At 49.0% G+C, this 25,486-nt stretch overlaps 1 protein-coding gene across 1 annotated transcript in view; it reads left to right on the top strand.

The window, feature by feature from the left end:
* The window catches only part of ITGA9 (integrin subunit alpha 9), a 344,297-nt gene that overhangs the window by 26,361 nt on the left and 292,450 nt on the right, over positions 1 to 25,486 (top strand). The window contains exons 4-7 of the mRNA XM_046001922.1: positions 932 to 1,055; positions 13,422 to 13,489; positions 21,684 to 21,813; positions 24,122 to 24,207. Of these exons, the coding sequence (XP_045857878.1) occupies positions 932 to 1,055; positions 13,422 to 13,489; positions 21,684 to 21,813; positions 24,122 to 24,207 (408 nt within the window). The remainder of the gene's footprint in view (positions 1 to 931; positions 1,056 to 13,421; positions 13,490 to 21,683; positions 21,814 to 24,121; positions 24,208 to 25,486) is intronic.

Below are 25,486 nucleotides of genomic sequence, written 5' to 3'. Positions count from 1 at the left end.
CAGTAGGTGCCCAATAAATACTCGATGGGTGACTAAGTGAACAGATGCCCCTGTGAGGCATGCATAGCATACTCATCTGGCCTGTGGGCCTCAAGGATGTGTGTTGGGGGTTGTCTTCTCTTGACCTGGTTCCCTTTTCTTTGCCTTTCTTGCTCTCTGTCACTGTGGTGGTTCCCCAGGGCCCATCGGCTCTACCTCCAGCTTGCACCCTGAAGCCATCCCCTCCTCTCCTCCCTGCTGCCCCATCCCGGGCCAGGCCAGCATCCATTCTCACCTGGACGTTCACTTCTACTCTACCTGTAGTCTCCACACAGTGGCTGTGTTGTCTTTCTAAACTGTAAGGCAGATCATGCCACTCACCAGTGTGAGACTCTGTCAACTTCCCTCTGCACGTCCACCAAAGTCATAGTCATCAAGGTCTACAGGACCCCTTGCTTTGAAGGAATGAAGAGCAGAGAGGCTGGTAGGCTGACCTCTTTCTTCCCACTACAGTCCAGACCAGCCCACCAACGACCTTCCTTTCCCTTGAACCTCCAAGCCTTTCTCACGTGCTTCCTCAGCACCTGATGACTGCACCCTTGAGTGTGGCTGGCGCTCTCTCCCTGACCTCTGTCCTTCCCACCCCCAGAGTCTCTGTCCCATAACCCCGGGTTTTTCCTTCCCAGGCCTCAGCACTAGGGACAACCCCTATTCATTTATGTGTTTGTTTCCTTTTTCTTCCTAGTAGCTCCCCAGGGGCATGTTCTTATTTGTATAGGTTGCTGATGCCCTGGACAGTACCTGGAGCCAAGCTGTGGCTGGGCAGGAGGGAGGATGGCTTTCTGGCCCCTCTGCCCCTCTCCACCTGTGGAACCACTTGGCATTGCTAGAGCTCTGCTGTGGGACCTCCTGGGCCTGAGTTTCCTGCTCTGACCCCCTCTCTGTCCTTTAGGCCTGTGCCCACCGCTGGAAGAACATCTACTACGAAACAGACCACATCTTGCCCCACGGCTTCTGTTACATCATCCCGTCCAACCTCCAGGCCAAAGGCAGGACGCTGATCCCTTGCTATGAAGGTGAGCGCTTCTGACCCCCCCACCCCCCACCCCTACCCCACACCTGCTGTGGCACCCTGAACAACTCCCATCATCTCCGTTTCCCGCAGCTTTCCAAACTCTGACTGGAGGGCAGCACTGGGTCCCCCGTTGGCCTCTTGGCACCCATGGCCCTGCCCAGGAATGGGGGTGAGCAGGGGCTGTGATTTCAGACCCCGCCTAGCCCAGCCCTGCCCATCTCTGCCCCAGAGCCCATGGTGTGCACTGAGCTATATGAAGTCTCAGTCTAAAAATCACCAAGCCTCAGCCAAGCAGTCGGGCAGAAGTTGGTTTTCTGGCACTGCCACATGCCGGGCAGCCTTAGGAGAGCTGCTTTCTCTTCTGGGCCTCGATGTCCTCGCCTAAAAATTCAGAGGTTGGCTCGATGGTCTCCACGGTCCCAGCTCCCAGATGGTCTTAAGGCTCCTGAGACGGTTTTGTGGACAAATGTCCCGAGACAGTGGGAATCCCGAAACCCAGGATTCGGTCATTCCATAACATCACAAGGCTCTTTCCTTCCATTTGTTCCACATACTGTCATGACCGTTCAAAGACCTCTTTGCCAAGGGGCACTTGGGATCTTGGAAGGAAATGTATTTTCCCAGGCTCCCTGCTTAAAACCTCCAAACACCACTGAGCTGATCATTATGATTATTTTTTTAATTAAAAAATGTTTTTTGAGCTGATCATTATTTAGCTCAGTTGAACTTGAGGTTTAAGGATCCAGGAAACGCTCACCTTTTCATTGGTTTTAGAGTTTGTACACTCCAGTTTTTGCCTAATTCTGAGGGAGCTAGTCCTTGTTCCCTCTCTAAGTGCTGTGCTATTCATATTTTAATCTCCCTCTAATTTACTTGCTTGGACTGAAGTCTCCACCAGCCTGTGTCCACGTTTCCTCGGGGCCTCCCTGGGGTTTCCCAGGCTTCAAATTTTGAGGCCACCAAAGATGGTTCTGAGAACTTCTGTCTGGACACATGCATTTTTCTGCCTCCTGGAGGACCCTCCTGGGCCCTGAAGGGAACTCGGGTGTCCTGAGCAGGCGTTCTGTGCAGCAGTCCCGTGGAAGAACTGGCAGGGCATGAACGCTGACCTTCTGGGAGGGCGAGCCTTGTTCTTTCCTTCTCTGTCCGCGTTTTGTCAGCTGTGGCTGGGCCATGTGGAGAAATTGAACTCCGGCGCTGTTTATCTCTGTACTGCCCCAGTCAGAAGAAAAACTTCTGAAAAATGGACATAATGTTGTCTGCCGACAGAGATGGACAGATAGTATGAATAAATCAATAAGGGGTCAAGGCTGTGTTCTGACTGCCCCAGCTTACTCCTCACCCCTGCCCCCCTGCCCTACCCCAGGAAGAAAAGGGGAAGCTCCTGGCACAACTCTGTGGGTAGCTCATTGGCCTGGGGACAGGAGAGGGAATCGATACGAGTACGGGAAACAAAGATGATTGAATCCAAACCAGTTGTGCAAGAAGACCAGGATGTTGGTTTTCCCAGAAGACATATTGTGAAATAGGGACATGTTGCTGTCCCTGGCGTTTCCTCTGTATCCCACTGTAAGCGCGGGAGCGCGGATGGACAGCCCTCTGAAGAGGTGGTAGAGCTTGGGGCCACCGTGGCTCACACCTGCGCACGATGTGTTGTTAAGTAGCTGTGAGCTCAGCACTGGGCCAGTGTTAGTTTGGGGGACTTGACACCGTCTCTCATGTCATCTTTACAACTCTCTTCACTTGGGTTTTGAACATGTGTAGTTTTCTGGAGGTCATTCCAGAAGACCCCAGTGGGGCTATGGGAGCAAGAAGAGGGAGGGAAGACAGCTCATGAGAGATGCTACCTACAAGTTACCATCATGGGCAGCTGGGGCACAAGATCTGAGGCTAGCAGAGAACACACCTTGGGATTACCCACCTGAGGTGTGTAGGGGCTGGAGTCTTTCCACCATTCTGTCCTGCTGTGTGTGGGGGCAGGGAAGGCCCCCCAGCAGGGTGATGCAGGTGCTGGTCTCCAGGCTGTATCCTGGGAACGGTGAGGGTGGCAGGGTGTGGGTGGGGCCCCTGATGCCTGACAGGAAGGTGGAAGCCCACGTGAGCCAATAAGGAGCACAGCAGGGCCCGGCGACCTCTCGGTTCAGGGCTGCTCTGCACATCCCTCATTCACAAGCGGGGCCTTAGGAGATCTCATAGGTTTCTTCCCCCTCTGGGTGGTTGTGACCCTCACCAGGGAATGTCCCCCTAGGGCTCACTGGTCCCAGAAGAGCTACGTGTGGAACAGACCTGCTCTGAACCTGCAGCCGGAGCCCAACTAGACCAGCCGAAGCCCAGCTGACCTGTGGGAGTCGGAGTGGGAAGGGAACCGCTTGTTATTGTCACAGACATTTCATGGTCGTTATGCAGTCATAGCTGACATGGGGCTCGACTCATGATCCCAGATTCGTCACACAGCAGTGGATGGACGATCATCCCAGGCTGCCAGGGTTGTTCTTGGACTGTTCCTTGACTTAATGATGGCCAAGTGGAGCCAGCAAAGAAATGAGCAGAAATGGTGGTACCCCTGCCCAGTCCTCCTTCTCCATGGGCACACACACACTTCCGTGTGCTAACTCATTCATGGGGCTGGGGAGCGTTGGGTTCTAAGAGCAGCCCCTAGAACAATGGGGCACTGAAGAGAATGCTTCTGTGGTTTTAGTTCCTGTAGGAGGCAAGGGGTGGCCAATGCTCAGATTTCTCTAAAAGACTGGCTTGGCAGGATGAAGGATGTGGTCCCCAGTTAGAGACCCTTGCCTGTGCTCTGCTGGCTTTGGGGATGTCCACCTCCCATTCTTGGGCACTTGGGTCTTAAAGCAACTGTATTTTCCTCTTAATGTGGAAAACCCTGGTGTCCCAAGCTCTCTGTTCCAAGTGAGGGATCACATGACAGCTAAGTACAATACAACAGAAGTATTTCAGAATTTGATAAGACTTTTGAATATCATCTTGATGACCCTTCTTTCCTGAGGTCTAGAGATGTGTGGCTTGCTCAAGGCCAGGTTTTTCTTTCCATTCTCTTATTTGTGTGCCATGCAATGGAGAGGCAATGTAGCATGGTGGCTAAAGGCATAGGCTCTGGACCCTGACAGCCAGAATTCAAGTCCTGGCTCTACCCTGGTGAATGTGCCTAAACTACCTTGGGGGTCTGTGAAGAGGACGAAGTGTGTTGAAACTTGTCCATTCTTAGACTAGTGCCCAGTGTGTGTGTGTGTGTGTGTGTGTGTGTGTGCACGCACTAAGCACATGTGTATATACTGATATTCCAGGCAAATGTGTGTTAGTCACTGTGGGGTGATTAATTTGTCTGCTAGGAACAGAGTCCACATAATCTTAAGTGCCTCATTGATAAAACCCAAATGACAGCTCTCGAGAAGTTCCCCAGCTGCAGGGGAAAACAGAGGAAATAGGATGTTTCCCACGCGGGAGAGCTGTGCGGGGAGAGAAGTTCATGCCAGCGTGTTCCGCAGGGCACTTCTCCCCAAAGACCTAAGTTGCAGCCAAGCTCTAAGTGGTGTGAAGACAGCTTATTTCATGTGACACCTGGAGACATGGATGCCCACTTTGAGTCTGCAGCTGAGGGGGTCCGCTGGAAGAGAGCACGGTGGGATTCTGCTGTTGGTCATGGCACTGGGTGCTGGGAAGGGAGGAAGGGGCCTTTCTTCCTCTGAGTGTGTCCGCCGTGGACTAGCAGAAGGACCATGGAGGAGCATGGGAGCCCTGCTGGGGGCCCGCTCTCTCATGCTTCTGTCTCTCTGGATCTCCATTGTGTCACCTCTGAGGGTTCTCTTCAGGGGCTCCTGAGAAAATTGAGACGTGCTCAGAAAGACCACACATTGTTCTCTCATTGTAGGTCTCCCAGAGGCTCACCTGTGCTCTCTTCAGAATGTTGCAATGTTGGTTTAATAGACGAAAGCCTCGAAGTCTATAGGCCTGTGTCCAGACTGTCTCGAACTTTTGAATTCTTAAAACATCGGTCTTTGGCACAAAGGCATTTTTCTCGTGACTTTTCAGGTGCTTCCTGTTTCTGGTTGGGTGGGAAATGCTATCAGGGTATCCTGTTTGGAACCAGGAAATGCAGAGGGAATGGGAAACAAAGATGAGTCGGACACAATGTAGAATAAAGCAATGGAGCATACCATTAAGTCAGCCGTTTAGCTTGTGCATGATACGAGAACAGCATCATTACTACCAGATGTTGTTTGGTTTTATCTGAGTGTGTGAGAAGACGAGAAGTTCAGTGGGACGACATGGGGGGGTGGGGTGGGAACTATTGGTAAGCTCTATGAAACCTGTTGCTCTTAAGTCAAGTCAGTGCCTTGTTAATATATATATATTATATAGGCACACAGATTTCTTTCTTCCTTTGCCTTTGACCCTGCTGAGACAAGAAGCCAGAGCTTGGCAGGAACGGGTCTGTAAACAAGTCATTTTTTTTAAACATTTATTTATTTATTTTAGAGAGTGCACATGTGAGTGGGGGGAGGGACAGAGGGAGAGAATCTCAAGCAGATTCCCTGCTGAGCATGGAGCCCCACTGGCGGCCCAGTCTCACGACCCATGAGGTCATGACCTGAGCCAAAGCCAAGATTTGGATGCTCAACGGACGGAGCCTCCCAGGCGCCCCACAGATTGTCTTTTTATTGTGACAAAAATAGTCTCACTAATCTGGAAAAATTGGGAACAGCTCTGCTAAACTAACCGAAAGTGTTCCAGGTGAAACACTGATAAAGAAGCGGAATGAGAACACCACCTCGTGTTAGACCCGGTTTCAGAATCTGCCTTTCCTGCTCACTTGTTCCCTTGACTGAACGCATAGCTCCTACTCTGTCTGGGTGACTTTGGGTAAACCCTCTGAGCCTCAGTGCTCTCATCTGTAAAATGAGAGCCTACTGAAGAGGTATTTGAGTATATTAGGTGCCTAGCTCAGAGTGAACACCTGATTAAGTATGAATTTTTTAGTTAAGTGCCGTAATAAAAGAAAACTTCAGAGAAGGTTTCTGGCAAATCCTGCTTTAATGAATAGATAATGGAGGGTAGAAAGTTGGGTATTACAAAAATGACTTTAAGACTCCATAAAGGAAAAAAAAAGACTCCACAAAAAGATGATAGTGTCTTAAATATCTTTAAAGATCCTATTTGCACAATTTATTTACTGGTAAGCTCTCCTCTCCCCCTTTTGGTAGATTAGGGTCTAAAGTTTAATTCATGCCGTGTTTAAACATTCTTAAGTTGGGAATTGTTGGGGTCTGAATTTATCTAATTTCACTGTGCCTTAAACTTGTCCCGTTGATTCCAAAGATTTCTATGCTACTTTCTTATTAATTGGGGGTGACTGGCCTTTTATTCCCCGTTGCTTTTTCATCTCTCAGGACAGGCTCATTTCTAGAGAAGGAAACATCACCCATTCCCATGTGAAGTTTTCTTCTCCAGTCTGGTGTGGAATGCTGTGGCTCCGCAGGGGATAAAAATCAATCAAGAGCCATTTACAAATGAAAAGGGCTTGAGGTTTTGCCTTGTTTTGTTGTGTTTTTGTTTTGTTTTGGAGAGAACCATAAAAAGCTAAGTTGATCCATTTGAAAATTCAAGAACAAGCCCCATAAATTTTTATTAAATAAAGAACTCTACATTTACATAGGATTTTATGGTTTCTAAAGAGCTTTCATAAACATTATCTCATTTAAGTAAATATAACAAATTTAGAAACAGACGTAGTTCTGTATTATAGCCAGTTAAGGCAGAGAGGGACCCTGAGGCAGAGAGAGAGAGAGGGAGGGAGCATAGCTGCAGGGAAAAGCCAGGGCCAGAGGAGGTGACCAGGTCTCTGGCAGTGGCTCCTGGGGCTCAGGGAACCCCATCGAGCTTTCATTTTGGTGCCAAGAATTTTTACTACGGGCACAAATATATTCTATGCTTCCAACGTGTTTCCATATGCAGCGTGGAATGATTGACTGCTTAAGCCTTATTATCTAATATTTTCCTTACACATATCTAAATTTTATGACTTTCCTCTTCTTTTTTTTTTTAATATTTTATTTATTTGACAGAGAGAGATCACAACTAGGCAGAGAGGCAGGCAGAGAGAGAGGAGGAAGCAGGCTCCCCGCGGAGTAGAGAGCCCGATGCGGGGCTCGATCCCAGGACCCTGGGATCATGACCTGAGCCGAAGGCAGAGGCTTTAACCCACTGAGCCACCCAGGCGCCCCTATGACTTTCCTCTTCTAAAATTGCTAATCTGTATGACAGGTACCTTGCGTTTTATTCCTCTCAGAGCAACTAACTGATTCAGATTTACCTACCAGCTGTCAGGGATTGTGTTAGGGTACTTCACAGGTAGGCTCAGACTGAGTAATGACCCATTTTGGGGGGTAAGAATTCTTAGCCTCGTTGTACAGATGAGAAAACAGGCTCAGGGAGGCTGATGAAGGTCACAGACTCATGAAGTAGAGAAAGGATTGTTGGCATGGAAGTTCAACAGCAGGCTTCTTTGTACCACCTGTTCCGTTGGGATGTTGGCTTTCTTTGTGGTTACTGGGATGCTGTGGCTCTTCACTGAGCAAAATCTCCTATTATGTGGTAATTCTATTCTGATTTTTTGGGACTCTTTACTGGAGACATCTCAAGCTTTCTTGTAGTTTTGCAGTTTTAGACACAAAATATAGACACACCCCAGCAGTGTGGGGGGGAAGGTCAGATGGGGCCCCTCAGCCTGATACCATTTTCCTGAGAGGCCTCTCTGCTCTGTGTCCTAGAGCTTTCCTTGCTGTAAGCATTTGGTTTTCACATCTGAGCAGTGGTTTGACGGTCTGTGTTTCAGTGGTAGTTATTCCATGAGTCTGTTAGTTTTGGTCATCATGTGAATTTTCCTTAGCTCTGGGCTGGGACTCTCACTGAGATGTGATTGTCCCATGTTCAGGGTCACTTTTTAGGAGGGATGAAAGCTACCACAGTGTACAATGTCTTGGGCATTTCAGGCTGCTGTAACAGATCCACCACAGACAGAGCAACTTAAACAACAAACATTTATTTCTCCCTGTTCCGGAGTCTGGGAATTCCAAGATCAAGGCTTTGGCCTAGTCAGTGTCTGGGGAGGGCACTCTTCTGTGTCCTCACGTGGTGGAGAGCAGAAAGAGGCAAGCTCTCTAAGGCCTCACAAGAAGACACTAATCTCATTTATGGGGACTCCACGCTTGTGGCCTCATCTAATGCTAACCACCTCCCAAGGCCCCACTGCCTGATACCATCCCATCAGGGAGTATGGTTTCAACATAGGGATTTTGGGGCGACACACATTTAGTCTATAACACACAGTAAGTTGAAGGTACGTATGCTATTTGTGCCCATAAAGTAGCTTGCTTCTGCTTCTAAAGTAGGGAGTTGGCGAAATTGGTACTAGATTCTGGGTGGAAGGTATTTAAAGATTATGAAACATTAAAAATTTTAAAAATTTTGTAGCAAATACATAGCATAAAATTTACCACTTTAGCTATTTCTAATTGTGCCGTACATACACTCACTATTGTGCAGCAACCACCATCCATCTCTAGAACTTTAACATCCTCCCAAAATGAACCTCATGAGTTCCCCACGTCCCCCGTCCCACACTCCACCCCAGCCCTGGCAACTGCCATTCTACTTTGTCTCAACGGAGTTTGACCTCAAATAAGTGGAAATCATGCATTGTCCTTTTGTGACTGCCTTATTTCACTTAACATGGTGTTTTCAGGATTTATTCGTATTGTAGCACGTGTTAGAATTTCCTCTCTCTCTTTTTTTTTTTTTTAAAGATTTTTTATTTATTTATTTGACACAGAGAGAGAGACCACAAGTAGGCAGAGAGGCAGGCAGAGAGAGACAGGAGGAAGCAGGCCTCCCGCTGAGCAGAGAGCCCGATGCGGGGCTCGATCCCAAGACCCTGAGATCATGACCTGAGCCGAAGGCAGCGGCTTAACCCACTGAGCCACCCAGGCGCCCCTAGAATTTCCTCTCTTAAGACTTAAAGTTCCACCGAATGGATGTATATACCACATTTTGCATATCCATTCATCCACTGATGGAAAACATTTTTCCAAGGACAAGAATGTTCTCACGGTGACTGTGCTCCACGAAGCATGATGGTATGAGGGAAGCAGATTGGCCGTCAGGGACCCTGCCATTTAATCCTGCCTCAGGCTCCTTTGCTGTGTGGCTTTAAATAAACTACTTGCTCTCTCTGAGCAATAGTGACTTCATTGGTAAAAGAAATGGATGGGTTTCGAATTATAGAATTATTTGGTATTCACTCAGAAATTGAGCAAAACCTCAGGAATAATTTGAGACTAGAAACCCATTTTTTTTCCTCTAGTTCATGGCTAAGTTCAGGAGCTATGAAAAAAACCATTTTACAATTGATGCATTAGAAAGACTACCTTTGAAAGATGAACCTTTCTCAAATGGGAAGAGAGGTTAGTAAGGAATTATATACTCTCTGGAGATCTTGATCTTTCCATGGGCTGGTTTTATCCCACCAGCGTTTCAGGAAGAGTTCAGGAAGTGACCCCACCCAGTTTCATTCTCAAGTGAATTAAAATTCATAGTGTAAGTCCCATGTATTGAGTTGTGGGTTGTGAACATTTGGAAACCAGTATTTTCCTCTTCTCTGAATTGCCTTCTGTTTAGACAGAATTTAGTAAAACTGGCAGCTAAACCAAGGAAAATACCATTTTTAGAGTGGAGGAGCCATACAACTTAATGAATTTTGTGTGACACGGGCCAAGTAACCCAAATCCACCCACAGCAGAGAGACAGAGCTTTCCAAACTGTTCCTGCCCCCTCCAGTGATTTCCAGGTCCCCCGTTCACCCACATCTTTTGCTTGAGATTCGGTTCCCTGGATTTAACTGCGTCAGGTTTGTTGCAGGACAGTGGGCTCCTGTCATGCTGACCTTGATTCTCCTTTGCTGCTTCAAGATGGAGAAACGTTTCTTTTCTCCGGAGGTGAGGGAGGGAACCAGCTTGTTGTAGCTCTCTGCCTGGCCATGTCCTTGGGGCAGGTGGCAACTGCGTGGAAGTGTCCTGGAGCCGCCCGCCCCAGGGCCCCCAGCCCGTGTGTGTGAAGGAAAAGTGCTTCTGGGAACACCGGAGACTAGAAGAGGTCCCACCCCATCCTTCCAGCCTGCCCTGCCTGGACTTCTCAATGGAGGGAAGGACTGTGACGGCAGCGTGGGGGGGGGGGGGGGGGGGGGCGCGTGGCGTTTCTTGAGGACAATGGGAAGGGGCAGCCTCCTATCTCCAAACCTACCTCCCTTTTCAAAGCTCCTGCCTTCTCAGGAACTGGATCTGGGTATTCTATCCTATTCCCCTGAGGCCTCAAAGGAGAGGGGATTGCCCAGGGGAGAATTAGCCAATCTGAGTTTTGAAAGCCCAGAAACATCAATCCTTTGGGTCCCTGTCGAGCTCCAATCACAACTGCCACTACTCTTAGGTCTCTGGGGTTAGGGGTGGCCCTGGGTGGAAAACTCAGGATTTCTGGTTCCCAGGATGGAAATCCTTTCCAAGCCGGGCTGGGGGTGGAGGTCAGGGAGCCGGACTGATTAGAAGACAGTAGGCAGGGCTGGCAAATCAGGGGCCACAAAGGTCCCAGGTAAGCAGGTTGGAGAGTTCGAGTCTTAGGGGCTGGAGAAGTGTACCTGCTCCTGTCTCATTTCCACCTGGGCCTTGAGTCTGTGCACAGAGAAACATGTGTGCACACCTTCCCTTAGTACACCAGCACTAGCACATACCAGTAACTGGCACAAGGGCGGTGTTGGGGGCAGTGAGATCAATGAGTTCACCTTGGTGTTGAATAAACCGTCAACTCTGATGAGCAGAGGCATTCTGTGATGGGGAGAGGGTATCATTTCCATTGTGCTGCGTGATTCCACGGACAGAGAAGCTGAAGAGGAGTGATGGGGGGTGGAAGCATGAGGACTAGAGCCTCTTTCCAAGCTGAAGTGACTAACCAAGAGTTAAAGAAGTTTCTGGGAGGTCAGAGTTATGGGTACTAGTCAGGAGCCCCACATGGTTTGATTCCTTGCTCTAGAGCACTCCCAAGAAGGCAGTTGTAGACCCTGGTGTCTCAGGAAGTCAAAGCCAGTGGGGTGGAGCCTGTTTTCTGTGTGTCCCTGACCCTCAGATCCCTGATGAGGCAGTCCCCGCTTGGGGACCCTGGGGCTGGCCTCTAACGGTACCTTGATGATGGCTGAGGCTGGGGTGCTGGTAGTGGGGCTTGATCTCACAGGACTTTCTCCTGAGGCCAGGAGTGGGTTACTCCTAGCTCCCAGTATGGCTGTGGCCCCCTTAGAAGCCCTGGGTCTTGCTTCTGGCATAGAGCTGTCCAGCACAGTTTAGGGATGAGGAGGAGAAAGACAGGTTTTCATATCTCCTGTTTTTGGAGTCCCTGTTGCAAAGCAGATCTTGAGGCTGTTTTCTTTAAAATGTGAAAGATTCCTGTGTAATTCTTATTCGTGTCCTAAATTGATAAGGCTGAACTGGTGTGTCCTGCACTGTAGCTTCATTTAGCTGCTGGAGTCTGAATTTTTTTTGTTTTATTTGCCTCAGAGTTATAGTTGGGTATTTAACCCCTCGAGTCAGTGGGGGGTGAATATGACTCTTGCCAGACCTTCCAGATTTAATATAACTGCTTGTTCGGGTTGGGACATTTTGATCCTTCTTGCCCTTATGCTATTTGATGTAGGCCTTATTATTAATTTTTATTATTTCTTGCCATGAGACAGTTTGATGCACGATCTCTTTATGACTTTCACAAGCCCCACTCCCAGCCAGGGTGCAAGACTTTGCAGAGAATAGGTGAGTCCTATCGTCCCTGGGTTGCTTTCTGCCAGGCCTATGAGTTCTCCTTGGAATAACTGGACAAGGAGGGAGGAACTGATCTAGCCCTCACAAGGAAGAGGAGTAATTCAATTGACATTCCATTGTAATTTAGCAGTCGGTTAATGGCCACTTACTGGAAAATGTTACCAGGCTCTGCGGTGAGTGTTGTTAGAAACTGAATTACTCTGTATATTTCCCCAGGGCCCTTTTCCCCCCTTCTCCTCTCACACAGACGCTCTCAGAGTGGCAGGAAGTGGCCCTATGTTGCAATCACAGCTGCATTGTTCCTTCATGTTATTTCTTTTGTTTCAAAATTCAGTATATTGCCTTTAATGGTACCAGAGACTTGCCCCGAGCCCTGGGTGACCTGGGGGATCGCTGGGTTATTTTGTTGCATTCCCAAGTGCCCAGAAATAGCCATGAGCTCTCGCCTGGCAGTGTAATTAATTTGAGTCATCTGAGCTGAACTCTCTGTCTGACCCTCCTGATCACACAGCTGAGCTCCTCTCTCTGTCTTTATCTATGTGGTGATTTCAACTGGCTGGTCACTTCTTGGTTTTGGGTAGTCACTCCATAGAACCTTCGATGGGCCACAGAGGTGAACGGATGTGAATCTTGGCTTTTGCCATTTACTAGCTGTGTGACCTTGGGCAATGCACCTAACCTCTCGGAGCCTTGGGAGTTTTGCATCTTCACAGATGGCAATATGGGCTCCCAGGGATAAGAGATCAGTGGAACGGCATGAGTGGGTGTGGCTAACAGGGTCTAGAACATGCTATACACTCTTCCTTCCAACTTAAAACCGCAGCACGGAAGGCCCCTTTGTCGGGTTAGCATGTTGGGAACCGTGAAGAAATGGTGGAGGAAAAGCACTTAACCATCTGTGTTTCTGTTGACCTGGAGAGATCTTCCCCTTTGTCGGAGGTTGGAGATGTCGGCGTGTGGCATCACACACCAGCGGGGATGGTGTAACTGAGTGCTGGAGCAGGTCTAGCGGGGAACCTCTTCCTATAGTCCCAGGCTCCATTGGCCGCTGTCTACTTGGATGGCAGGAATCATCTTGCCTCCAGCTCTGTGGAGCATCACGTTGGGAGGCTTGATTTTCCTCCAGCGGACTCCACACAGGGTCATGTTTTCAGCTCCCTTTACTACTGGGGCTCTCCATCCTTTCTGAAGTAAATGAAATAATCGTCACTGGCCTCCCACTTAATCACCATGGCTGCTGCTGTTCTTCCCCCACAGGCGTGGAGGGAGTCCGCTGGGGCGCTTGGCCGTCTCCCGGCCTGATGGCACCAGAGCCTGGAATTTTGAGGTCTGGTGGATTCCAGAGACTTTCCTTCCACGCCCCGGTCTGGAAGGCGTCCTCAGGCCCAGCCCGCAGCCATGCACGGGGAAGTGGCCAGCACGCTCGGCGCCCCCTCCACACGACCGGCACACACTGACGAGGCTGTGGTTTGCTTCTTTCCTTCCCTCCCCTCTAGAGTACAAGAAGAAGTACGGAGAGGAACATGGCTCCTGCCAGGCCGGGATAGCGGGCTTCTTCACTGAGGTGGGTGTCGCCCCTTGGGCGTTTCTGCTCTCTTGCCGATGTTGGTTGCCTGGCAGATTATGGTCGCGGTAGTTCCTTGAGATGGAGCTGCCGAGGCCCCACACACTCGAGCTGGGAGGGAGTAGATTCTGGTTCCTGGATGTGACATCCAGGGAAGGTGACTGATGCTGATGGGGGGGGGGGCTCCTCCTGGCCAGAGACCACGGTGGGGGGGGGGGGGCGTGAGTGAGCTCATTTGGAGGAGAACCTATTTGGGCAATTTCTCTAAGGAGTCGTCTGGACCCTGAGCCCCAGGGAAGGAACTGATTCAAAGCGGTGCAGGTGAGGTGGTGCTCAGTCAAGTTTGTGTCTCATTGCTGGTGCCGAGGAGGGTATATTAAACATCATGTCCTATCGTTCTTCTCTACGTGGAGAGACTTCATGATTTCATACATGACTCAGCCAGCCCCGTTTCCAAATTCCAAAGGACAGTCGACCTGAATACTTCTGTACCTTCACAGATGTACCACCATGATCTCTGGCCAGACGGTAAAACTTTAGGGACGGTTCTTAAGTGATTCTTACCTACTGTGAGTTCACCCTTCATATCAGCCCCTCATTCCCGAACATCTTTCAATCATCTGCTGTGTGCAGTGTCCATGCCGGGTCCTGTAAGTGGCTCAGGCATCATGGAGTTGTTCAGGCCCAAACAAAAAAGTACCTTTTCTTTCTGATTCATCTGTAATCCTGTTCTTTTAACCTCCTAAGCATATCCCAAATGTGACAGCTTTAATTGCCCACCACCATCACCCCTCTGGAAGAGTCCTTGTTATCACCTGGAGGTCTTCTGGTCTTGAACTGGTCTCCCTGCATCTGTTCTTTTTTTTTTTTTTGGTAGTAAAATACACATAACATGAAGTTGACCATTTTGACCATTGGGAAGCCAACAGTCCAATGGTATTTAGTACATTGACAATATTGTGTAGCCGCAGCCTTTCTAGCTTGACAACATGTCCATCACCTCAGTCCGCCTCTGTTTCCCACCCCCGTCCCTGTGTTTTCTGCACAGCAGCCTGAGGAATCTTTCCAGATCAAACCCTGTCATTCCGTCTCTGCGGCTTCCCATCATACGGTAGATTAAAATCCACACTGTGTCCGGGCCCATGGGCCTGGCTTTCTGACATTCTCTCTCCTCCTCTTGCTCCAGGACAGCAGAGAGCTGCAGTATCCAGGGCAAAACTGCCCACTTTAATTTGCAGAAATTAAAGTTGCAGAATGGCTATTTAAATTAAAAATTAAATTTAAATTAAATTTAAATTAAAAAGCAGACAATCAGCAATGCAATATCTCACTCAGAAAGCAACATGGAAAGGGTAGAAAAGTCAGAAATGTTGTCTTTCACTCTCAGACCAATGAACATGACATGCTCCCCCCCAACCCCACTGTCTGCACCCTCTCATTCTCACTATATCTCCTTCACTGTCACTTTGGTACAATTCTTATGACTGTCTACCCAGAGATCTGTGGGAGACCCAGTGGATGGTGCCACCAATCGTCCTCGCTGCTCAGGCCCCTGTGAGCAAGATCCCTCTACTATTTCCTCTCCTGTATCCAAGTCATCAGGGAGTCCCACTTCCTGTGCCCCCAGAACCTATCCCTGAGGCCTCCATTTCTCTCTGCCTCCCCTGCTGCCCTGCAAACCTGGGGTCCATTGTCTTGCCCAGGGTGCCACCACAGAACCTTCCCAATTCCCTGCTCCTGCCCTGTCTCCTGACAGCCTCTTCCCAGAGGGCAGCCACAGCTACCTCCCCAGGATGAGAAAAATACCACGGCACTCCTTTGCTCAGAGCCTCTGTCTTCCCATCATACGTACAGTGATATCCAGACTCCTCCGTGTGGCCACCCGGGGCTCCCTACGTTTCCTGCCTCACCCATTACCTGGCCTCCCAGACGCCCCTCCTCCAGCCTCAGAGACTTGGGACTCCCTGGCCACATGGGGTTGGGGGTCCCCACACACGGCGTCTTCGTGCACAAGTACGCATTTCCACAGAAGACAAATGTAACAGAGGAATTGCTGGGGCTAAAGCTGTCCAGCATCTGAATTTGGGTACATCCTGGTGAATAGCACCCCAGAGACATTTGCTGACCAATGGGCCCCCAGTTGTGTGTCGTCGTTCCTACAGCCTCTCACCAGAACTCATTCTCATAAAGACACCTCGTTTTGCTAAAATGTCCCTTTATCTGCTTATGAGTGTAGTTTAGTGTTCTTCAAATATTGGCCATTTGTCTTTATCTAGAAATTGCCTGTTTATGTTCTTGGTCCAGTGTTCTGTTATTTTTTCTTCCTTTTGATTAACTGATTTTTAGGAACTTGTAAGATACCTTTAACACTAATCTCATCTCTTGTTACGTGTTGTAAATTATTCTCGTATCGGTCTGAGTTGGCTTCTGGTGTCTTTATTGCACTCCCATCACACAGTCCTATTACTTCAATCCATCAGTCATTTTCTCTCTGGATTCTCGACTTCTTGGGAAGACCCTCCCTCTCCTAAGAATACAAAATATGCACCTGTAATCTTTTCTAGTACTTTTACATTTTTTGTTTTTGTTTTTTTAAGATTTCTCTCTTCAATACAGCTTGGATTTCTTTTTGCAAACATGGTATGGTAAAAACAAACCTCATTGTTTCCCTAAATGTGTAGTTGATTGTTCTCCTGTTGGCCTGCTCACCAGGTCTCCTCCTCCCCATTGATTTGAAACACCTTCCGCAGTATGCCAGGCTCACCCTCTCCTTCCATCTCTGTGCTTGGTGAGATAGTACAGTCTCTGTGGCTGTCATTTCTCTGGAAGGTCTAGCAGAGTCTGACCTTGCCTGGGAGGCAGCAGAGCACCCCTGAGAGTCCACAAGCAGGTGATGGACACCGTGGATGGCAGTGCTGGGAGAGAGAGGCCATGTGGGCTGGGGTCCCTGGGGCTTTAAAAGTGGGAGGGCCTGGAGGGAGACCAGGTGGGAGGCTGTGATGTGGTCCAGCTACAAAACAACAGGGCAGGAAGGAAAAACGACCAGAGGGATGGGAGAATATAAAGGCGGTATCTGTGGGCTGGGTGGCTGAGGACTAGAATGGAGGAAGCAGGTTTTGAGGCAGAGTTCTGGAGAACAGGGGTGCCCCAGGGGAAAGAAGGCTATCTAGAGAAGAATCACGGGGAGAGAGAAATGAATGGGCCTGCTTTCAGCACATGCAGTATGAGGGGATGGATGGGACACTTGTAGGTGTTTTTAGAAGATACTTGGATACAGGGAACAGAAGCCTACCTGAGTTGGAAACTCTGATTTGGTCATTTCTAGTACCTCTCAGAGGGGCTGGCTGTGGTCCGCGTGGAGGTAGGGGTGGGAAGGACACCTCCTTTTGCCAGTGGGAGGAGAAAAAAGACTGGTTGCAGAAATGAGAACACATCAGAGATGCTGATGGGGAACGGAGGGAGAGGAGGAGTTCCCTGGGAGGGGGTGTCCGTATGGTCTCAGTGGCTGGAAGGTCTGGAAGGTCAGGGAAGACAGGGCACTGGGGCTGGGTGGAAGGAGGGCTTGGTGCGAGGAGCAGAAAGGGCAGGGGTGGAGGGGAGCCCAGGGGCTGCGTAAGCTCCAGGTGACCAGAAGAACAGGAGGACCTATTGAAACTCCATACTCTGGGAACCGTGGAGCCTCAGCATGTGCTGGCTGGGCACACAGCCCTGGGGCCGTGGCGCACGGGTGGGGGGTTGTGGGGCTAGTGTCAGGGAGGCTCAATCCTCTGACCCGGCCACTGTGTCCTGGCTGCCCTAGGCTTTGGCCTCCCTAAACAGGAGGTCTTTGAACTCACTGCCTCTCTTGTTTCTGGAACTTCAGCTGTTGGAGGCTGGGCAGAAAATGTGGTTGAAGGGGTCATGCAGCACTTCTCCCCTCCCCTGCCCTCCTTCTGACCCTGTTACTTGGGCTGGCTCTCGCTGCGGGCCAGCCTGTCCCTGCACAGGGTAGGCAATCCAAGTGCTCTGGCCCGGGGTGCCTGAAGGTCTGTGACCCAGGGGTTACGAAAGCTGTTTGAGCTGCAGATGCCACGTGAGTTTCAGCCCGTCACTGAGGATAAAGGAGAGCTTCCTGGGAACTTTATTTATTTTTGTAGCCTGGGTACAGATACATTGTGAGTAGCAAGAGAAGACATGGGCCAACCTTTCAGCATTGAGGCACTGCCGTGGGAGCCTGGAGACCCCGGGTAGAAGTCTGGGTGCAGACTTCCGTTGTAGATCCCGAGTGCGCCTCTGCCTCCCGCCCGCCTGTGCCAGCTTGCAGCGGTGAGAGAAGTCCGCGGCTTCTCAGGCACACCCCTGTGCTCTGGAGGTTCTGCTAATAAATGCAGCTGGGGAAAAGGTCCGCACTGTTTATGGAAGGCATTCCACACGGGAGTTGGGTGGTGTGTACCATTGTGGTTGGCTGTTCCTGGGTGGTGGGGAGCTAGGCACTGATGCCATTTTCCTGATACTGGTGACCAGTGCCGAAAGGGCACAGGCATCATCCCTGGTGAATGGGAAACCCAGATACAGGGAGTTCCAGGAAGACACTATTTTCCTGCACGCCCCTGCCCCTGCCCCCGCCCCCGCCCCAGCCCTGTGGGTCTCAGGCTCAGCCTCAAGTTCTCTAGTTTGAACCGAGGGAGAAGGAGGCATGAGCACGAAGACAAGAGTGAAGACAGACCAGAGCTTTGGTTTAAAAGTTTTTGAGGGGAGAGATTACCTTGTCTTATCAAACTCTGTGATGTTTGAGAGAGTGGGTGCAGGGATGGGTTAGATATACAACTCTCAATTGGTATGCTAGATTGATTTAAATGATCAGAGAACAGTGTGCCTACCGCCTGGTGTCCCAGAGAGCCTTACAGGTCCCTGGTGACGGTCAGGGCTTTGGCTTAGGAAGAGCTGCAGGTGGAGAAGCTCTACACGTGGCGTGTACCCCTGGCACCGAGGCCATCGGTCATTAGGTTCCCTTACACCCTGAGTGTTTGGACACCCGATTCCAAGTTCCTTTCTGAGCTCAAGGCCAAGGAAAAAGTCTGTCTCCTCTGATGAACCAATCATTTGTCTAATGTTCCTTCTAGAACTAGCCCAGCCCCTTACACAGAACAGAAGAGTGCAGGGGACGGGAGCGAATGGATGCACTCACCACCTGTGTTTTTTCAGTGATGAGCTCTGAGTGCAGGAAGTGATACGTTTTTATGAAACAGTGGGATGCTTCAGAGAGGACGACTTACCAATGGCTCCCTTGGGGGTGGCTGGGACCTCAGAACCTGAATGCAGTGTTCCTCCACAGTCTTTGCTGGTCTCCGCCTTCCTGAACCACCAGCACCACACCATTCAGGCAGGATCTGGTGGCTTGTCTTCTGTCGGTGCTCACACCCTACTGCTTAAGGTTCTTGCCCAAATGGCCCGCGGCACACGAGTTATTCAAAGCCTCGCCCGTTTGCCACCACGGTTGCATGCGTGCTCTCCTGCCCATGCGCTCTTTCTCTGCTTTCTCTTCAGGTGCCTCTGACTTGTTCAGACATTTGCTCTGTGGAATTCAGGGTGACTTTATATATTGTCATCAGAAACTCAGGAGCCTCGTAGCAAGATGTAGCCTTCAGGGACTTGTTGGAAAGCAGCCCCTTCTGACAGTGGTGAGGCCAGCTGTGCAGAACGGGCTAGCCTGGATGGATGTTTCTGAAACAGAACAGTGTGTGGGGACTCGAGGGGCCAAGGGAGGGGTGGGTGTGCTTTGGCACTGAGAGGTCTCGGTGCAGGGTCTAATGTCTGCTGTCTGCATGGCCTGCACCTTCGGGGTTTTTGTGCGGCTGAGGGGTTTCCCCTGAAATTGTCTTTATTTGTATAGAATTTTTTTTCAAAACTCTTTTGTATGTTTCCATGTTGCCTTCCGCTGGGAATGTCCTACAAAGGGACTTTATTGATCTGTGTATCAAGCATAATAAGCTTTTATACATGATAGTAGGTGCTTAATATTATTGACTGAAAAATTAATGATTTTGTTAGGAAAATTATTTTTATCATTTCTTATTGCAGCGTAGGTACTTTGGGAAACCCAGATAATCAAAAGAAGGGATTCCCTGTTGGGGAAGGAAGGAATGAAGGCCGAAGCCAGGGTCATCCTATGGATGCAAGGAGGCAGTGGGTGCCTTCCCTCAGAACAGCTTCCACACAGCGTGTGCTCCATTTTGAATGTACTGTGTGTTTTCTGAGGTGACTTTCTTGTCAGTGTTTAGTCACTGTTCTGGAATTTTGAAAAACACTTGGGCATCTGGGTGGCTCAGTCAGTTAAGCATCTGCCTTCAGCTCAGGTCGTGATCCCAGGGTCCTGGGATCGAGTCCTGCATCAGGCTTCCTGTTCGGTGGGGAGTCTGTGTCTTCCTCTCCCTGTTGTTCCCCATGCTTGTGCAATCTGTCTCTCAAATAAATAAAATATTAAAAAAAAGAATTTTTAAAATTACAAAATAAATTTAGGGTTGAGAGAGAGAGATAAAGAGACAAAAAGGAAGAGAAAGACAAAGAGACAAAGAGAAAGAGACAAAAAGGAAGAGAAAGAGAAAGAGACAAAGTGACCGAAGAAGGGAGGGGAGTGGAGAGAGCCCTGTAATCCTGTCATCCAGTGGAAAAAAAACATAAGTGTTTGGGGCTTCTTCTGGGCTCTGTTTTGTCTGTCTGTCCACAATTGTTTTTCCTTTTATAAAACGTGATCATAATATACATATTTTTGGCCTGTCCTCATTAACTCAGTGCTGTGTGGCCCTGTCTCAGGGCTGTTACATCTACAGCATTTTTGCTGCAGCAGGATTCTGTCGAATGGGTGTACTGTGGTTTTGGATGCCAGATGTTAGATGTTTAGATAATTTCCAACTTTCTTTCCTTCCTTTTTTTTTTTTTTTAAGGTTTTACATATTTACTTGAGAGAGAACATGAGAGTGAGAGAGAGTGCATAAGCGGGGGGGAGGGGCCGAGGGAGAGTAAGAAGCAGACTCCTGGCTGAGCAGGGAACCTGATGTGGGACTCTACCCTAGGACTCTGAGATGAAGGCAGACGCTTAACTGACTGAGCCACCCAGATGCCCCTAGATCATTTCCAAATTTCTTTAGCCCAGTGACAATGCCTATTCTTATGGGTGAAGGCATGTAGTTATTCATGCTGAATTCCTTAGGCAGGTGCCTCATTTGGAAGTACTTGAAATTCTCATCAGTACTGCTCATTAGATGGTTTTGTAACTCAAACCAGCTTTTGTCCCCATTGAGGGTATAGGGCCATTTGCCCCTAATGCAAATGCTGGAGATCACTGTGTCTTTGTGTTTCTGTTTGGTTTTTTTTTTTTTTTAAAGATTTATGTATTTATTTTAGGGAGAGGGAGAGCACACACACGTGAGTGGGGAGAGGGGTGGAGGGATAGAACCTGTGGGGCTCGATCCCATGACCCATGAGATCATGACCTGAGCCAAAACCAAGAGTTGGATGCTTAGCTGACTGGGCCATCCAGGTGCCCCTCTGCGTCTGTTCTTAATAGCAGTGCTGTCTCTTGCTGTCCCGGGTCTCTGTCCTTCCCTCGGTGTGCCTCTCTGCTCTCTTGATTTTGTTGCGGGTTTGCAGGGGGCCACAGTGGCCACAAAAGCAAGCTTTATAGCCATTCCTGAGAAGAGCATCCTGAGTGAGGGCTCGGGGGGCAGGGATTTCCTGGGAATGTCAGTGCACAGTTTTTTGCAAAGATGCTTCTGGTTGTTGTTTTCTCTGTGCTCTTTATGGGGCAGGTGGGTTTGGGGTCCAGGCTGGGTGAAGGGGTGGCGTCTTTTCGTGAGCACTGTTTCCTGGAATTCTGCGATTCGGGACAATGCACAATATTTGTCATTTCCTTATTTGATCCTGTTGTGGAGGTGAGGAAGTATGCGTGAGCTTATCCATGGGTAGCGTAGGGACCTGGTATGTTCCTTATTCTTGCTCAATTATCCTTGTCTTTACTCCTGATGACCCCATGTGTATGATGGATTCCATAACACCAGGGAATCTGGCGATGGAGTTTTCGTTATCCAGCCCAAGAAAGTCCTTGGTATGAGACATCTTTGAGTTGTTGGCTGTGGCCGTGGTTCTCATTATACCACCTGCTCCCCCTCTTCAGCTTCCATCCCTGTTTATTTACCTTTGGGTTTCTCTTCGGTAGGAGCTGGTGGTGATGGGCGCCCCAGGGTCATTTTATTGGGCCGGGACAGTCAAAGTGCTGAACCTTACGGACAACACCTATTTCAAACTGAATGATGAAGCCATCATGAACAGGCGGTACACTTACCTGGGTGAGTAGCTCAGGGATGGGACAGGTAAGGAGGGGACACGGGAGCGATTCTCACCTGGCTCACACATGGTTCCTTTCCTAGTGGAAAGAAGAGTTGTTGGCTTTCACACCCATTGTTCTAATTAGGTACACTCTAAGCCAGGGCACCTTACATGGAGCCTCACACCCAGCGGGTAGAGAACAAAGGAGGGGTCTGAATTAAAATTGATTTAATTTACAGAGCTGACAGTTGAATGTCCAAGGAAGCAAAATTTTTTCTTACTTGAGCAATTAAGTTCAGATACAAAATGAGTGCAGTAGAATCCTGGTTTTCCATGGTATTTCTTTCGCTATGGCCTCTCCTAGTCACACCAGTTGCAAATAGAAATAGTAAGAACTAGGAAAGCCTAGGTGGCCCAGTCAGTTGGGTGTCTGCTTTGGACTCAGGTCATGATTGGGCTCAGGGTCTTGGGGTCGAGCCCCACATTAGGCTCCCTGCTCAATGGGGGCCTGCTTCTCCCTCCCTCCCCCATCCCCCAGCTTATGCTGTCTCTTCTGTCAAAGAAACAAAATCTTTGAAAGAAAAAAAAAGAAATAATAAGAAAGAAATTAACATGACAATGGCAGCATAGTGCTGAAGGTTAGTCACAGGCTCAGAGATATTTCTCTTATTTTCTCAACTCTTTCGACCTTCTAGAAAGAAAATAGATACAACTTAACAGCCACCAGGCAAGCGTTACATTGCACTATTAAGGGACAGAGATAGGCTGTCTTGGCTTGTGGACCTGAAGAGTTTGTGTGGCTCTCTTCCTTAGTTCATGTCCTAAGTGCTGTCATTCTGGATGCTGCTGCTTTTCGTTCCTGAAACAACCTTATGAGGCAACTACCATTACCCACGAAGTACACAACTTGCCAAGGTTACGTGGCTCGTAAATAGCAAAGTGGGGGCTTAAACATGTGGTTTCAGAGCCCAGAGTCTCAAAGCAGAGTGTTGCTGGGTGTGGCTTTGGGGTCTACAATAGATCTTTGAACTTGAGGGGCCGGTGGCTTCTCCCTCTGTATACCAGAGACCCTTATTGCTACAGGGCTTTCAAGGTCACCTAAGGCTTTGATATCACTCATAATGCACTTTGGTAATGGGTCAGGCCACAGGGTCAAAAAGAATTGATCACAGTATGGTGTCATCACTAAATCCAGACAGCTTGTGATCACAGCACTAGGGTTTGAAGGTGAAGACAAGGTTTGGGGGAATATGTGGGCATCCATAAGGTCTTTGCCAGCTAAGGAAGAACTTTCAGCCAGCCTCTGAGGCTCTGAGGAAGCAGGAGACATTTAGACTAAGCTCAGACAATGTTTACCTTTGTCTCCTTACCAGACTCCTTTGACATCCAGATTCTTTTCTCATCCATACCCACCCCTACTGTCAGTTTCGTTCTGCCTTCTCTTAGGAGGGAAGATGGCACAGTGTTAATAGCAGAGGCTGTGAAGATGCACAGATTGGATCTGAACCTTGCTGGGTTATCTGGGGGATGTTACTTAACCATCCTTAGTCTCAGTTCCTACATCTGTGAAATGGAAGAAATGATCATACCTTCCTTATAGAATTATGCGCTTGAAATTCGCTGGCATCCAAGAACATGCACAGGAATGTTCCCAACCGCTTTATTCGTAGGAAAGCAGGAATATTTGGGAACAACCCAGATGCCTCGCAGTAGAATAAAGATGTTCTGATCTCTTCATACAGTAGACCGTTGCTCCACAATAAAAGGAAATGGACGCTCTTATACTCCGCATAGATGAATGTTGCAGGTGGTACGTTGAGTGAAGTTCTAGAACAGGTCAACCAAATATATAGCGATAGAAACAGAATAGTGGCTGCCTGGAGGAGAACATTGACTTGAACAGGTAGGAGGGAGCCTTCTCGTTTGGATTCTGTACTTATATTCACTCTGGGTGGTGATCGCATGGCTGTGTGCCTGTGGACACTTCCATGGGTTCTACCCTTCAGATATATGCATGTGACCATATGAAAATTATATCTCAAAAAGAAAAACAGATGTGAAATATTTAGCACAGTACCTGTTTTAAACTACCTCAGAAAGCACTCTTTCCTGCCCTGGTGTTTTTGTGACCCTGACTTTTTGTGAGATGAGCCGTTTCAGCAGGAAAAGACTGACAGATGCCATTTATTCCCTTGGAGGTTACATTCCAAGAATAGCTGGGTCATAATTGTCCAGGCAAGGGATGCTTGAGAAGCCTTTTCCTCAGATCGATCTTTTTCTTCCTTGCACTGGCTCATCCTCTTCTCTGTTAATGCCCATCCCTCACAGGCTATGCGGTGACGGCCGGCTCCTTCTCTCGCCCATCCACCACTGATGTCGTAGGAGGTGCCCCCCAGGACGAAGGCATTGGGAAGGTGAGGAGAGAAGTCTGTGGAAAGCACAGGGTCAGACACAGGGCGAGTGTGCTGCCTCTGGTGTAGAGGCTTGCCACTGATTGACCTGAACATTCTCCTGGGTGGCTGGCAGGTGAATGACAAAGTAATGAGGAGTCTCCCATCAACCTCCTTCCAACAGCTTTTGAGAGAGCACCTCGAAAGCTTAATCAGAGAGTGAATGCTACTCCCAGACCTCTCCAATCTCTGCACGTTGTCATCTCAGCTGTGTTCAACAGCTGACTCTGTGTGCGAACTTATTAAGACTGACCCTTGGCATCATGGCGACCTCTGAAGAAATGGTGTCCAGCACTGTCCAGCTTTAAGTTCTCCACTCTGCCAAGCCCTTCCCAATTTTGACTTTGACTTAATAGAGCCAAGTCTAGTCTCATGTATTTTTGGGACTATATTTATCTATCTTGGGACCTAGAGTGTCATATTTATTTCCCCAGTGTTTTAGAGCCAAGACTGGTTCAGTCCAAAGGCTGAACAGGGGATATGTGGGTCAGTTTTCCTAAAGGATCTGCCCAGGCTGTAGGAAATACCCCATGGATCTAGGGCTGTCTGTCTGGTTCCTTTAGGAATTGTGGCCTCTGTGGGGCCGAGAGTATGAAGAACTATGTTTTCTGATTCTTTAGCTGCAGGGTATGGGAAATCTAGATTGGGCAGGTCTGTGTGAGTCAGGAACCTACATTTTTAACTCCATATGGGCTCTAATAGAACAATCTGAATTAGGGAATGATCTTTGGACCTGAGCCCAGGGAGTGGACTTAGGGGCTCAGAGAGTAGCATCTGGATTTTAGAGAGGCCCAGATGGAACAAGACCACTGTTCACTTGAGCCTTGAGCCAACGTGTCCGTCTGGTCAGTTGACGGGTACATCCTGAGGATCATTTCCCTGAATCCTCCCAGGCAGGAGTTAGGAGCCTCAGCTCTCATTTCTGGAACTTGTGCCTCCCTCCCTGCTAACACGGTAGCTAGTGAGGAAGGATCTCAGGGAATGAAACCAGTTAAAAACACAGGCCACGGAGCCGGGGGAGGCCAGCCGATGAACTCTGATAAAGTCAGGAAAGAGGTGGGTCCTGCAGGGTCACATGAATTCCTCTATCTGGTGGAGGGAAGAAGCACTGAGAGCCATCCCCACGCTGATAGCATGATCCAGGAAAGATGCTGTGTGCGTGTGACCCGGCTTCTCCGCAGCGTTGGTAACAGAGCCTGCCTCCAGGCTCATGGATGAGCAGGGGTCTCCGCGCTTCCTTCTC

This window comes from Meles meles, chromosome 4 (genome assembly GCF_922984935.1).
Source record: "Meles meles chromosome 4, mMelMel3.1 paternal haplotype, whole genome shotgun sequence".
In the NCBI taxonomy this organism is placed as follows: Eukaryota; Metazoa; Chordata; class Mammalia; order Carnivora; family Mustelidae; genus Meles; species Meles meles.
The sequence above is the reverse complement of the archived record's forward strand: the minus strand, read 5'-3'. Positions and strand labels throughout refer to the sequence as shown.